General features: G+C 39.7%; 1 protein-coding gene across 3 annotated transcripts in view; it reads left to right on the top strand.

Annotated features, from left to right (window-relative positions):
- Positions 1-10,404, top strand: part of PHTF2 (putative homeodomain transcription factor 2) — a 211,564-nt gene extending 201,160 nt beyond the window's left edge. For 2 of the 3 annotated variants that reach the window (XM_075064450.1, XM_075064465.1), the window contains 3 exons: positions 546-641; positions 7,683-7,808; positions 8,596-10,404. In XM_075064450.1, the coding sequence (XP_074920551.1) occupies positions 546-641; positions 7,683-7,808; positions 8,596-8,616 (243 nt within the window). In that variant the 3' untranslated portion in view covers positions 8,617-10,404. Of the gene's footprint in view, positions 1-545; positions 642-7,682; positions 7,809-8,595 lie in introns of those variants that run through there. The other variant, XM_075064461.1, reaches the window with a different exon arrangement.
- The last annotated feature ends 4,544 nt before the right edge of the window (positions 10,405-14,948 follow it).

Below are 14,948 nucleotides of genomic sequence, written 5' to 3'. Positions count from 1 at the left end.
TGGGTGTTGAAGACAAATAGAAGCTGCTTATGTTCCAAAGTTTTTGGAAAGCCTGGAACAGGGAGTTAAATTATAATTTTTAGCTACACTTTCAGGGCAATGTTGTTATCAAAAATGTCTTGCAAGGTCATTGAACTTGTCAGTGTTCTATTTTTCTGCTTCAGTAAGGAGTTTCATTCATTGGCATATTTGATAATCACCTGGAGAATTTTGTCAGAGTATTAAGACTCCAGAGAGAACAGAGAATCTTATATCCTTTAAGCAACTTTTATAGCTCTTTGTGGATGTGTCAAATTACAGATTCAGTTATTGTCTTAATGAGAGAGTCACAATTATTTTGGTACATCATAAAATGTGTTTTTATTATAGTATTAATCATACTAACATTTGTTCTTAAAAACAAGCAAAAAAACCCTCTGGATTTCCACAATAGTTATGTATTTATCATATTATTACTGACTAATCACTTATCCCATTAACAATTGTTTTTGAATGGATTCTTGCTAACTCAGTTGAGGTGTTAAATCAATATTTTATTTGAATAGATAAATCTGTATTTGAAAATGGAGAAGAAGCCTAATAAGAAGGAGGAACTGACACTAGTAAACAATGTTTTAAAACTTGCTACTAAACTCCTGAAGGTAAGAATGAAAATGGAATACAACAATATTAGACGTGATCAAGAAAGAGAACATCTCGCTTAATAAATCACCTTCCTAGCATTTCTGTAGTATGCACTATATACCCTTGCCCTTTAAACCCACTTTCCCTAATAGTCACCAGGACACTTTCGCTCATATGCTTCAGTCTCTTGTGTTCTGTCATCGCTGTGTATTGCAAATAGAAATTTATTAAAATCGTTGTTGTTTCACTTTGTAACCAACAGTACATGGAGAGTGTAGTGAGGGGAGTTTTTGGGATAGGCAATACGCTGGATCAAAGAAAGAGGAGTTTATAAACTTTCTTTGGTTTTGATCTCTGCTCTATATAAGGTGCTAAGTGGTCAATTATTGTAACATTAATACTCTTCAGTAAATCTAATCCTCCTAAATGCTGCAACAGTTGTTGGTTATTTATTGTTTAATATTAGAATCAACTTATTTTTACATATTTAAGAATCCTATCATAGAAGTGAGAGAAGTGAGTTAAAAAAAAAAAAGAGGGGGGAGGGAGGTAGTCATGTTCATTTCTGTGCCAATTGCAGAGTGTTTCATCCAGTCTAAATTTTACATTATCTAGTTGTAAATGATACTTAAGTAAATGAAACTATGCCTATGCATAAAATTACTCACATTTTTACAGGTGAACTCGTAGTATAGGTATAGAATAGATCATCACGGGGAGTGTTTTGGAAATATTATACTTCTTTTTGTCAACTGATGGACGGATTATGATTGAATAGATGGAAGTGTTCACATGTTTGATTGTGGCTTAGGAAGTCATTCACTAGAACCTTCTATAGAAGCCCTTGTATTCTAATGCACTTTGCTCATTATTCTAATGGACTTGTTCTCTGCAAATATGGAGACAGCTACTGGAGTAACTCTTCCGACTTGCTTCTGGAGGAAGGATTATGCAATTTTTTTCTTTTCCGATGAGAGCTTAGAAGTGCTGGTGTATCAGACTGGTTTTGACAACTCAGCAGTGATTTGAACCTCTACAGCTGTAACTGTGCAGCACAGCCTGGCAGTATTGGATCTGTCAGATACCAAATCTAGATTCATATACTATTCAGTGTCAAGAAACGGTTTTGAGAGGTATTGGTCACTACAGTGAAGAACACTGCTGAACTGAACATACTACAGTGAGTGTGATTAAGAAGTTTCTATCTGTGTGAGAGAGAGAACTGAGTCTACCTGTATTTCCTATTTAAGATAAGTAATCTCTGTCATACCAATAAAATCTTTCAAGTCCAAGCCCGAAGAAAGTTTTTAAGATTACTCACTCTGGAGAAGGAAAAAGCCAAAACCCTCTTGCTTTCACTCTCCTAAGTATAGCTTGGAAAGAGGTTACAGATATGCCTTTCACTCCACTAGAGCTAAGGACTAGTTCAATATCTCCAGTGAAAGAGCCAGAAGAATGCCATCAGGTTACAATAAGGCTATGCTAGCATGGGCCAGCCTTGGCTGCCTAGAGAGAGAGAGGTGTTTCAGAATCTTATCTGGGTTTGACCAATGGCAAATGAGTCTTGTAGGTAATTAGACCAGGTTTTCATCAACGTCACACCCTACCATATAATTTGGATTTGGTCTATGCATCTGGCAAAAACAAGGACACAAATTGCGTCCTGTTGTGCACTGGGGTAATTGTTCATATCTTAATGGCAGACTGGAACATAGGTGTTTTACAGTATACTTGTTATCTGAGAAGGATGGGATTTTTGTCACAGTTTGGATCTCTTCTGCCCATATCTCCTTGTCCAGAAATCCATATTCAGGATGGAAATCCTAGTTTTCCTCATCCAAAAGATCATCCCCAGGACTTTGTGCTCAATTGCACTGAGGCATATCTGTATGTGCACATTCACCTGGTTAACTACTGGTTAGAATACTGTTGTTATGAACAGGAACTGCTAGTATGTGGCCATTCCTTTTATTATTAGCTCCCTGAGAGATTTTTTCCAGCTGGTAACTGTGGTTGGGGCGCCAAGGAAGGGAAGTATCCTTGATCACCTGGATCGATCGGTCCTTCAGCCCTCATATAGATTGCACCCATCACAACACGTCTTCCATTCTTCTCGTATCCTGGCTTCCTTCTCCATGTGCGGCCATGTCTTTTCACTATAAAATCTTCCCATCTCTGTGGAGGTCAGCCGAGTGGTTGTTTCATTTCCATGGATACCACTTGATGACAGCTGCAGTCCATCGATTATCGGTGAGCCTCGCTATATGCCCAGCCTATTGCATTTTACTGTGCCTGCTATCATCAGCGACATCCTGCACTCCACTCTGCTGTCTGATCGCTTCACTGGGGACTTGGTCGCAGATTGAAATTCCCAGAATTCTTCTTTCCATTGCCCTCTCCGTGACAGACAGTTGCTGCTCCTCTGTCTTCATCAGCACCCGAGTTTCGCTGCCATACAGCATTACTGGCAGTGTTATTGAGTTGAAGAGGCTGGCGCGTGTTACCTTGTTGATTTTTGATGTCTTAGAGGACATTCTTGATAAAATTGAATGTGCACCAACCTGCTTTCTTTCCCCTCCACCCCCTCTCCCAAGCAGGGAAGTATCCATATTTTAATTTCTTGGGTGATCATCTGACCAAAACTACTTTACTTTATTCTAACCTGGCCAGATTTACCTCCATGGAGTGTCTTCATTCTCCAAACTCACAGATCCATAATCAGCTGGAAGATAAATTCTTTTCTTAAAATGCAACAGAGTCCTGTGGCACCTTATAGACTAAGGGCTTGGCTACACTGGCACTTTACAGCGCTGCAACTTTCGCGCTCGGGTGTGAAAAAACACCGCCCTGAGCGCTGCAAGATGCAGCGCTGTAAAGTGTCAGTGTAATCAGGGCGGCAGCGCTGGGAGCGCGGCTCCCAGCGCTGCACGCTACACCCGTAAAGGATGTGGTTTACGTGCAGCGCTGGGAGAGCTCTCTCCCAGCGCTGTTGCTCTGACTACACTCACACTTCAAAGCGCTTCCGCGGCAGTGCTCCCGCAGTGCTGCCCTGGCAGCACTTTGAAATTTCTAGTGTAGCCAAGGCCTGACAGAAGTATTGGAGCATAAGCATTCGTGGGTGAATACAGATCCAGACTAACACGGCTACCCCTCTGATACTCTCTTTTCTTAGTTCAGGATCTGATACAGCTACAGGATCTGATTCTTGACTCAGCAGTTGGACAAAGTCTCTTAAATCCAATACATGCTACAGGCCTACATTCCAAGTCCACAGCTCACCAACTGTTTCTAATGTTCTAAACAGGCACACAAGATGGGTGAAGTGATATCTTTCATTGGACCAACTTCTGTTGGTGAGAGGGACACGCTTTTGAGCTTACACAGAGCTCTTCTTCAGGTCTAAACATAGACAGTGAGCTGTTCTCTATAGACTGGAGGCTGATCTACAGTACAAAGTTAGCTTGGCTTAACTCCATCACTCAGAGCTGTGTATACATCGCTCGGGTGAGAGAAGAACTCTTTAGCAGACCTAGCTACTGCCTCTTGGAGAGGTGGATTTACTACAGAGACAGACAAACCCTTTCCATCACTGTAGTAAGTGTCTACACTTCAGCATTGCAGATGTGCTGCAGTAGTGTTTCTATGTAGACATACCTATAAATTCCTGGGCCTTCCTCTTATTAATTTGAGATCACAGGAAACAGTCCCTGACCACACTGCCCACTAAAGTCCAGAGATGTTTGGGCTTGCAACTATTGTGAAAAAACAGATGTCAAGAAAACTCAGACCCTCTACCCCCTCAATTGCAGCAGATTCCAGCCTGGATGAATGCCATGTTCTCGTGGGCTCAGTGTCCTTTCAGATCCTAAAGAGTGTTGAGCTTTTGTCAGTTTCTCTTAAATTCAAGAAGGGACAATTAGATCCTCTAGTCTGATTGCCTGTATATGCCAGACCATTACATTTCATTCAGTTATTCCTGTGTGTGTGTGTTTAACCAAAACATACCTTTCAAAAAGGCATCCAGTCTTAATTTGAAGAAAACAAGAGATGGAGAATCTAGTACTTCCCTTGGTAGTTGTTCCAATGGTTAATAACCCTCTCATTAAAAAATCTCTACAGGTGAACCTCCTTGCCTACCTGCTCAACAAGCAGTTATTCCACCCAGATTGTTCCCCAGGTGTGGAGAATGGACATACTTTCATTCAACATCTCTGATCTCTGAATGACACTTTCCTTGCCTTAACTCCCCTGCTCCTCCTCTTGAGTGGTTAGAAAAATCCAGAGTGAAGATGATTTTATTGTCCTCTTGTGGCCCCCAGAAAGCCTTGTTTCTCTTTCTTTCAGATGAGTCTCTGAGTTATGGCTTCCCCATCTCTCTCTCAAGTACTTGTGCATTAGGGATCAGTGCTTCATCAGAACCAGTCTCATACATTTAACAGCTTTGAGGTTGTTGGTTGATACTCCAGTCTTTTCCCCTTGAGCAATAAAGATTCTTGTTCCTTCCAGAAAGCCCTCAATTGTCCTAGGCTTACCAACATAGTTGAGAGTCATCTTTCATCCTCATCAGGCCTCCACTGGATTTTTGCTAGAGTTTCTCCTAAGGGGAAAAGGAACTTCACTAGTGGGTCATCATTTGACTTGACTGTATATCATTAGCATTTAACTGGCAGTTCATCCTTACATTTCACATTTCCTCAAGGCAGTCAGATATCTCAGACCCAGAAGATAAGTGGAGTTTTAATTTGGTACTTTATGCTTTCATTGAAGGTCTCCTATGAACCACTTGGTAAAGCTTCACTGCATTTAAACCAAGTTATTCATTTTTTTCTTCCTTTCATCATAAACCACTTCACTTGAACAAAATATTCTCCTAACATGGTCAGAGCTCTCAAATTCTCCTTTAGTTAAAAGAGCCTTGTTCCAAAAGTCTGGTAACTATGCTTACTACATAAAGGGCCAAAAATCTCTAAAGCTACAATCTTTAGATGTGCCAACATGGCTATTAAAGAGTTCTGCAATACTAAGTTTAAAAAATGCATCCTTCTGAAATTGCCTCCATTCATTCACCAAGCATTATAAAGCTGATGTGAAAGTGTCCTCAGGCACCTTTTGGGTGCAGAATATTTCTGGTTGAACTTTGTTAAATGGCAGAATCTAAAAACAAAGTTCAGAATATTGGTTATTAAATAGTTACCTATTGTTTTGAGGTTTTTTCCCCCCATCTTCCTTCTCTCTGACTTTACTGTTTGCTATTTCCCCAGTAGTTGTACCCAGATTTGTGGGGAGGCCACTCTAAGAGAACAGAACCAATTTAGTCTCATCTGTTAATTGGTTTTCTTACCGAGTGACCCTCTGCCGGTGTGGAACATCCTGTCCTCTTTGTGGTTCTCCTAGATTCCTTGTCTGTTTTCTAGCATTGGAGGCATTCTCTAGGTGTTTGGGTGCCACAGTGACTCTGAAAGGCCAGGATCTGATACCTAGAGAAATAAATTAACATATCCCTGCCTCCAGGAGCAAGTGGGTAGATCTTCCACAGTAACTAGTCAGAGAATATTAATTAACAGGTGAGACACCATGTGGTCTAATCTCTTAGATATTTCCCTTATATACAATAGTATAGTAGAAACTTTTAATCTGCACTCACTTTAGTACTTATTTCATATTACTGAATTGTGCAGTTTAACAAGTTTGTGGAAAAATGTGATCAGAAACAAATGTGAGCATGCATGAGACAAATAACTTTATTTTTATGAGCTTCCGAACCTCACACACCATGAAAGTCGGTGACATTTTTGGCTACTTATGCCTTTGTGTGAATTGCACAGTGGGGAACAGTAACTTTTCGTTTCTCCCACCCTTTGCCGCTCTATTTAGATTTTAACCCATCATGGCTCTTATTGTTTGCACCTTTCCAATGTGTATGAATAGCACCTACTAGAATGGGGCCACAGTCTTAATTTTACATCTAGGAATTACTTTAATACAAGTAATAAATAACAAATGAGCCTTAAGAATTATTAACATGGGATGCCATTTGTAAAACTTGATTTTATAATTACCAACGGGTATTTTGGACATGTGTAAATAACTGTTTGTTACAGAAAGTTATGAGTCAAAGATAAAACAATAATGAAGTAATTATTAAATATTTTAATAACTTTGGGACTATGCAAAGTGTCAGATAACACCATTTCACATAAAACCATTGTTCAGTAGTGAACAAGGTAATCACTGCATCATTATGAATGTTTCCTATGCATTTGTTTGTGTTGTGTTGATTTTTTAAGTGATTTTTTAAATTTTAGTTACTTTTCATACTAAGAAAATAAGTGTTTTCACCTGAAGACATGCCCTTTGCACAACAAACTGAATTTATGTCTTTGTAGTACTAATTTCTGTCCTGTACTACAGAAAAAACCCATGAGAACTGTCATATTAACCCTTTGGCACAATAAATAGCTCTTCTTCTGCTAAGAGCTAATGTGTTATGTATATTTTAACTCGTCATGAAAAGCTGTAGGTTTCTTTTTGTTTTTGCAGCAGAAGTGAGGAGGCATCAGAGCATGAGTTGTTTTGTTTTTTTTTAAAACCCTCTGTGACATTATTTTACAGTACAGCAGCCAGTCTGAAGTGACTGAGCTCTTTAACTTTCCCTATTTTTCTGCTCAGCCCTTCAATTCTCATCCTTTTCACTGCACAGCACCCTCTTTCTTTTGGAAGTCGAGTTTTCCAAGTATTTGTTGACTCCAGAACTGGAACTTCAAGATGCTTCTCAAGCACATACACCGTGCCAACAACAAAATGGGCAGTTAAATCAGCTGCTTGGCTGTCCCGGTGCAGTAATTGGAGTTGCAAGCAGTTTTTTTCCTTAAAATATTTTCTTATTTGTCAATACTGTGACCCCTTTACAGCCTCAAAGGCATTCAAAATTACATATCACAAATCTTGTTTATGTGTTTAATATGATCAATGAAGTATTAGTTCCATATTTCCTGACATTAAAATTGCTTTTGTATAATTTCTGTGTGTTAATTATGTAAATATATTTCCATTGGTAGGAATTGGACAGCCCCTTCAGGTTATATGGACTTACAATGAACCCACTGCTTTATAACATCACCCAAGTTGTCATCCTGTCTGCTGTTTCTGGTGTTATCAGTGACTTGCTTGGATTTAACCTAAAGGTGATCACTTCCAGTACTATGTATTGATCCAGAACACACAATGTCACAATTGTATGTTTATAGTGGCTTCAGTAAAAATACATAGTACAGTTAAGAATATTGTTTGAAAATAATTTCATCAAATTTAATGTACATAAACAGAGGATATTCATTCTATCCTTAGAACACATCAACCACCAGAAAGCTTTTCACATGTATTTCTTCCAACCTTGGGCCTTCATTTAGCATATACACTTCTTTACAGGCTCAGTTAATTTATTTAACTAATCTTACAAGACCTACATCTAATTTAGGAAATTATCTCTGTCTCTTGACCATTATTTTTTACTGCTAGCTTTTTGCAGTTCTTGGAATCCTACAGAAATTGCACGTATTACCTCTTGCCCCACAGTATGCATGATGTCACAACATGATGTAGGATCACCTTGTCATACTATGCATCATGTCACCCCAAGATGACTAGAGAATGAACTGATCATTAAATACTGAAATCTGAACTGCATGAGCTGTCATAATTTCCAGACTCAGGAGATAGAGGAATATCAGTTACAAAAGCTTGCAGTAGTATCAGGCCTCTAGTCCTGATGCTCAGCCATTCATTTTTCTAAATAAATTACAAAAATATCTGTGTTCTTTCACAAGTAAAGGATTGTAACAACAATGATTCCATACACTAGACACAGCGGTATGTTTTAAAATGTAAACACAGGAATGTACTGTAACTTAAATATTTAACTGAAAATTCATGCAAAAGTTAAAATGTTCATTGCTGCTTTCACTTTTTCAGCTCTGGAAGATCAAATCATGACAATACACAAAGAGAAGATGTAGCACAGTATTCTGGCAAAATGCATTGACTGACTAAACTGCCTCAGAGCAGTCACTGAATCTGTGCTTTGGAAGCTATGGCCTCTTCAAGGATGTAGTTTGGAAAACTGAAGCGTTTACATCTGATTGTCTTGTGCAATCTTTATATTTATTTTATCATCTCACTGTTTTTTATGTTTTAGCTGACATTTGTATTTTATTTTCAAGTATTGGAATGCTTAGTTATTGAAAGGGTTAGAAAACTGATATCCAGATACTTGAGATCCTGGTATTTGTTCACACTAAATTACTTTATCTTTTTTGAAAGCTAAATACCAATGCTAAGCTTTTATACTTCATAATTTATGGGTAAAAACATATTTGTAGATTGATTGTTACAGTAGAAATTATACATATTTACAAATAACTTAAAGTACTGATAATATAGTATGACAGATAGTGGAAATGTTTTATGTTAATGCTAGAAGCAAGCTGGTTTCTTACTTTTTTTGAGTGAGCCCAGGATCTAAACTGATTAAGCTGCAGTTTAAACACCCTTGGATATTAATAAGGTATTACATAACAGGTCAACAAGTACTATTTAACACTTTTATTAGAGCAATAATTGTAAACGGTTAACATGCTGTAAGATATTTTGATAAAATTAACTATTGTATTTATTTGAAACACTGGGCTATTGCACAGATTCGACTGTGCATGCTCAGTATGTGCACTTTTTATTGTTACTTTTAATTAGGACCTTTATATGTAGTAAAGGGAATATATTATGGTGGACTGTGGAGTAATATATTATTTTTGCAACTTGAGTATTTGGACTTCTCTTATGAGTGAAAAAGTTGTTAATGGAAGATGGTAAATTATATACACTCGAGAATAGGACAGATACTCTCCCATAGTACACTATAGTATATGCTGTTTATACCACACTTAACTTTAAGAACTGTTGTTTAAAAAAAGAAAAAAAGAAACATTTCTATATAATGTAAGTCTTATTTGTTTGCATGCCCACATCTCCTGCAATTATAAAAATGTAGCTTCCAAAATCTATCAGCTAAAGCTAGTATGCAGTGTTGCTGTAGTTAAGGCAATTTTTAAAAAATGCTGCTAATGTTAGCATCACCAAACTCCTCCTCAGTGTTTTTATTTAGGTTGCCAAGTCTCCTGTCTAAACTCTGATGCTACTTAAGGAGCATGATTTTGATGTTAGATTTATTTTGGGGTTTACATTTTAGATTAGCTTGATTGTGACTCATTATTTCCTTAGAGTATCAGATAGTTTTTGAATATGGAAAAACTAGAAATTCATCCCTTCAGAGTTATTAGTTTGTGCTTAAACATATAACAACATCCCACTTACAAAACTCTGTTAGGAGGGCCAATATCATGTTTGAGTATCCTTAAACATTTTACTTCTGGGGGAATATATTTTATGATTAGAATTTGAAAAATCATCTTCAGATTGGAAAAGAGCCTATTACATTTTCTACTATGTGATACATACATATATACACACTAAAAAAAATCTGTCATACATGACATATTACTAATCCTCTGTCATTAAATAGTTGAGGTAATGTATCTTAAACTTGTGTGGTATCAAAAAATATATATACAAAGCAACGCAAACAAGCATTTTGTATTTTATTTGCATATGTACTAATGTTTAATAACGACCAAAGTGCATTCTGGTTTTTGAAGGAATGTATTACTGGAGCTTTAAGAACATGTTATTCTTAGTTTCTCATGTGATAAATTTGGCTACATCTGATCTGTTTCTTCTTCCTCTGTTATCTGATGTTGGGATTGTTTTTAGGAATTAAGTATATTTTATAAACAGGTTTTTTTCCAAAATATGGTACAGACTGACACAGAACTTAATTTTGCACAGAATATATTTTAGTGGGGGAGGGAGCGTACAGCAAGAATTGTGTAAGGGTAAAAGATGAGGCTGTTGGTTTTCACAGCCTGTCGCTAATTTATTCCAGAATGGAAATATTTTTGAGAAACTTATGTTGAATATACTGCTTTCAGTAAAAAAAAAAAAAAAAAAAAAAAAAAAAAAAAAAAAAAAAAAAAACACACACACAAAAACAAACAAAAAAGTAACAGTTTGGGTTGAAGATAGAAATTAGTTTGTAACTACATATACCTCAGCAACTGGCAATATGCTGGATTGTTGCACTAAGAGTGGGAGCGTGGGGAGAATAAAATGAGGGTTTGTAAGAGGAAGTGAAGGGTACTTCACTGTAAATGCAGACAAGTAAATTGCTGTCATCAGGTATATCAGTAATGCAAGAAAATAAATGAGAGAAATGTTCTACATCCGTTAATATGAAAAAGCCAGTACAAAAATAGAGGTAAGTAGAAATATGGCAGATCTGGTGTGTTAACTTGTTTTTTGCCACATGTTTTGTAACTGAAAGTGTGATGAGGCTTGGAATAAAGCATTCTGTGGCGAATGGTATAAAACTGTGCAGTGATCTGTGTGTCTTGTAACTCCACCCTATTGCTACTGAATTTATTTGCTTCATTTGACCTAAATCCAGTTTTGTGATGCTGCAAAGGGTCAGATAATGCTTATTCTATTGCAGGGGTTGGCAACCTTTCAGCAGTGGTATGCCGAGTCTTCATTTATTCACTCTAATTTAAGATTTCACGTGTCGGTAATACATTTTAATGTTTTTAGAAGGTCTCTTTCTCTAAGTCTATAATATATAACTAAACTATTGTTGTATGCAAAGTCAATAAGGTTTTTAATATGTTTAAGAAACTTCATTTAAAATTATATTAAAATGCAGAGCCTCCCCAACCGGTGGCCCAGGTCCCAGGCAGTGTGAGTGCCACTGAAAATCAGCTCACGCGTGCCATAGGTTGTCTGCCCCTGTTCTGTTGGAATTAGGAATGTCCTCCTTAGGAAAAGGGAGCTAAAGCAAGAATTCAAATTAAACATTTGAGGTGGCTTGTGAACTGCAATTGTCAATAATTCAACTCTTAACCACAGAAAAGGAACAGAAAAATGTACTCAAGATAGTTTTTGTTCATGCAAAGTGGCTTATTTTACCAACAAGGGAGCTTTGCAATTAGAAATGTAGATTCTAGGCATAAGGGTTAGCTCTTATTTGATTCATTTCACTAACGGGTAGCATAGGGCAGCACTGAGCATCCACAACTTCATTCTTCTTTGAGTAACTTGTCCACGTGGATCCCATTTCTAGCACGCATGCACCCCATGTGTGTGAAATTTGATTCTTCAGGTCAGCAATATCCGTTGGGGCTGCACCTAAGCACTGCACATCCTTGTTCCCCTTACCCAAGGACATAAAGTGCAGAGCAGGCCCAGTCAGTTCCTTCTGACCTCCCATGGCTGTGAGACGGAATTCAGGCAGTGTGCATCTGCTTCCCTATAATCCTATTTCTAGAATTAGAGGTTTTGTGCTTATTTAGTAGTTAGCTAGTTAACTATTTATATCTGCTGACTTAAAAACAAAATCCCAAAACCCCTAGAGCAGTGATCACCAACCTATAGATTGTGATCGACTGGTTGATCCTGGAGCCTCTGCCAGTTGATCACAATCTCTGGCCGTGAAAAGTCTGGGGTGCAGCAGGGCTAAGGCAGGCTCCTTGCCTGCCCCAGCCCCACACCACTCCCAGCAGTGACCAGCATGCCCCAGCTGCCTCTGGAGAGGAGGGAGGGCAAGGGACTCTGCGCGCTGCCCCTGCCTGCAAGCACAGCTCCCATTGGCCGGCGACAGAGAACTGCAGCCAATGGGAGTTGGGGGGTGGTGCTTTCAGAGGGAGGGACAAGTGGGGCAATTTGTCCCGGGCCCTGCAGGGGCCCCCATGAGTTTTTTGGGACCCTGGAGCGGGGTCCTTCACTTGTTCTGGGGGCCCTGAGCTGTTTCTGCTCCAGGTCTTCAGCAGCGAGGGGGTCCTTCTGCTCCGGGACCTGCCGCCGAAGTGCCCCAAAGACCCGCTGCGAGGGGTCCTTCTGCCCCAGGACCTGCTGCTGAAGTGCCGGGTCTTCAGCAGCAATTTGGCGGCGGGGAGCCTCTGGATGGCCGTGCTTTCAGGCAGGAGCAGCATGCAGAGCCATATGCCCCTCCCCCTCCTCCCGGGCCACAGGGGCATGTTGTCCACTTCCGGCAGCACTGTGGGGCTGGGGCATACAGGAAGATTGCCCCGCTGTGCTGCTGACCAGGAGCTGACTGAGGTAACTTCTGCCTGGCAAGAGCCCACACTCCAACCCCCACCCTGAGCTCTCTCCCAGGGCCAGTACCCCCTTCTGCACCCCAAGCCTCTGCCTGAGCCCCCTCCTTCACCCCAACATGCTGCTCCAGCCCTGAACCCCCTCCTGCACGCAAACTCCCTCCTAGAGCTTGCACTCATCCCCTCCTGTGCCCCTGCCCCAGGCTTAGCCCAGAGTCCCCTCCCACACTCCAAACCGCTCGGCCCCAGCCCAGAGCCCACACCCCAACCCCCTGCCCCAGCCCAGTGAAAGTGAGTGAGGGTGGGGGAGAGTGAGCAGAGGAGGTGGGATGGAGTGGGTGGGGCCTCAGGGAAGGGGCAGGGTAGATTTTGAGTTGCATTTAAATTCAAAAAATGATCTTGTGCGTAAAAAGGTTGGAGACCACTGCCCTAGAACTTGGTCAAAATTTGCAATTTCCATTTCCCTGTAAGTTCAGACATTTCAAAATTTCCTTTTGTCCCAAATCAGAATGAAAAGCTGAAATTTCCAACAAAGCAAAAATTCCCAAAAATTTCATTTTGGAAATATCAAAATGCCCTTTTCAAAACATTTTGTTTCATTGAAACACTACATTTTGACTTTATCATTTTGACTTCTATAGTACACTGCAATATAACGTAATGTAATAGATATTATGTAATGTAAAAGTCAAAATGGTATTCAACAACCAGCTCAAACTTGTTGAAATGAAGCACTTAGATTATTTTTAATTAAAAAAATGTGTTAGTTCAATATGTTCCCATGGAATATTTCAGGTTAATCAAATCAACATTTTCGGATGAGAAAATTGTTCTGTTGGAAAATTCCCAACCAGTTATACAAAAAAAACAATTTTAATGTCAACACCGAGATGTTTACAAAAGCAAAATCCTTAAGCTTTAAATCATTTCCTTTTTATGAAGCTTCCATACTCCTTAACAGGTGCACTGAGTGCCTTTTTATCAGGGAGAGGGGCGAATTCCAGACTACTGTTCTATCGGTTGCTCATTTTTTAAAGTGAACACAGAAGGCGAGAGATGCACAGTTAAAATGACTGTTAGCAAGCTTCATAAAGACTATTCCTCTAAACAGCCACACTTCATCAGTGCCCCAGTGAGATGTAACTCTACCCCACGTGTTAGAACTGCTTTCTCCACTAAACTAACCCCAGTTGTGAGCAGCTGAGGCTTGAAGGGCAAAGAAGGTCTCCCTGATCCAGACTCCACTTGTCTGAGAGGAGTAGGAGCAGGAGCATCACTCCAAAGAGGAGATTAAGCACATTCCCTCCATAGTCGTCATAGTTCTGTCTTGTATCATGCTCCACAACTGAAGGCCAGTCACCAGCCAGAATTGGGTTCCACTGATGCCCCAGCACTGACTGTGCACCACACATGGCTTCTTGAATTATGGGTACCAAATTTCTCATTATTTATTATTTGGATTATCATAGTGCCAAGGAGCCCTAGTGATAGATCTAGAACCCTGTTGTGCTAGGCGCTGTACAAACACAGAACAAAAGCTGGTCCCTGAAACAAAGCGCTCAGAATCTAACTATGAGATGAGATAACAGATGGATACAGACATACTGATGGGAGAGTACAAGAAATTCAATGAAACAATATTGATCAGAATAATAGGCAGTGATCTCAGCACACCAGCAGCCTAATTGTTGTCAAGTTTGTATAGGCATCACAGCAAAGGAGATTTTGAAGGATAATGAGTTTGTTTTGTTGATGTTTATGGGGTGCTTCTCCCAAGCATGAGGGCTAGCGTGGGAGAAAGCACAAGGTGCTTATTTTGAAATGCTGCAAGTGAGCGATGGAGGCTGACATCATGGGCCAATTAGAGGCGTACGTAAACCTTTCCTTACTGAAATAAGAGATAAGGGAGGCTGCGAATAGGTCCTGAAGGTCCTGAATAGGTCCTTGCATGTGGGCAAGACTCACCAGCTAGCACCCAAGAAAGAATTCTCTGCAGTAACTCAGTTCCCATCCCATCCAACATCCCCTCACAGACCATTGAGCAGACTTATCTGCCGATAATCCAAGATCAGTTGCCCAAATTAAACTATCCCATCATAACATCCC

The sequence above is a fragment of the Chelonoidis abingdonii genome, chromosome 1 (assembly GCF_003597395.2).
Source record: "Chelonoidis abingdonii isolate Lonesome George chromosome 1, CheloAbing_2.0, whole genome shotgun sequence".
Lineage (NCBI taxonomy): Eukaryota > Metazoa > Chordata > Testudines > Testudinidae > Chelonoidis > Chelonoidis abingdonii.
The sequence above is the reverse complement of the archived record's forward strand: the minus strand, read 5'-3'. Positions and strand labels throughout refer to the sequence as shown.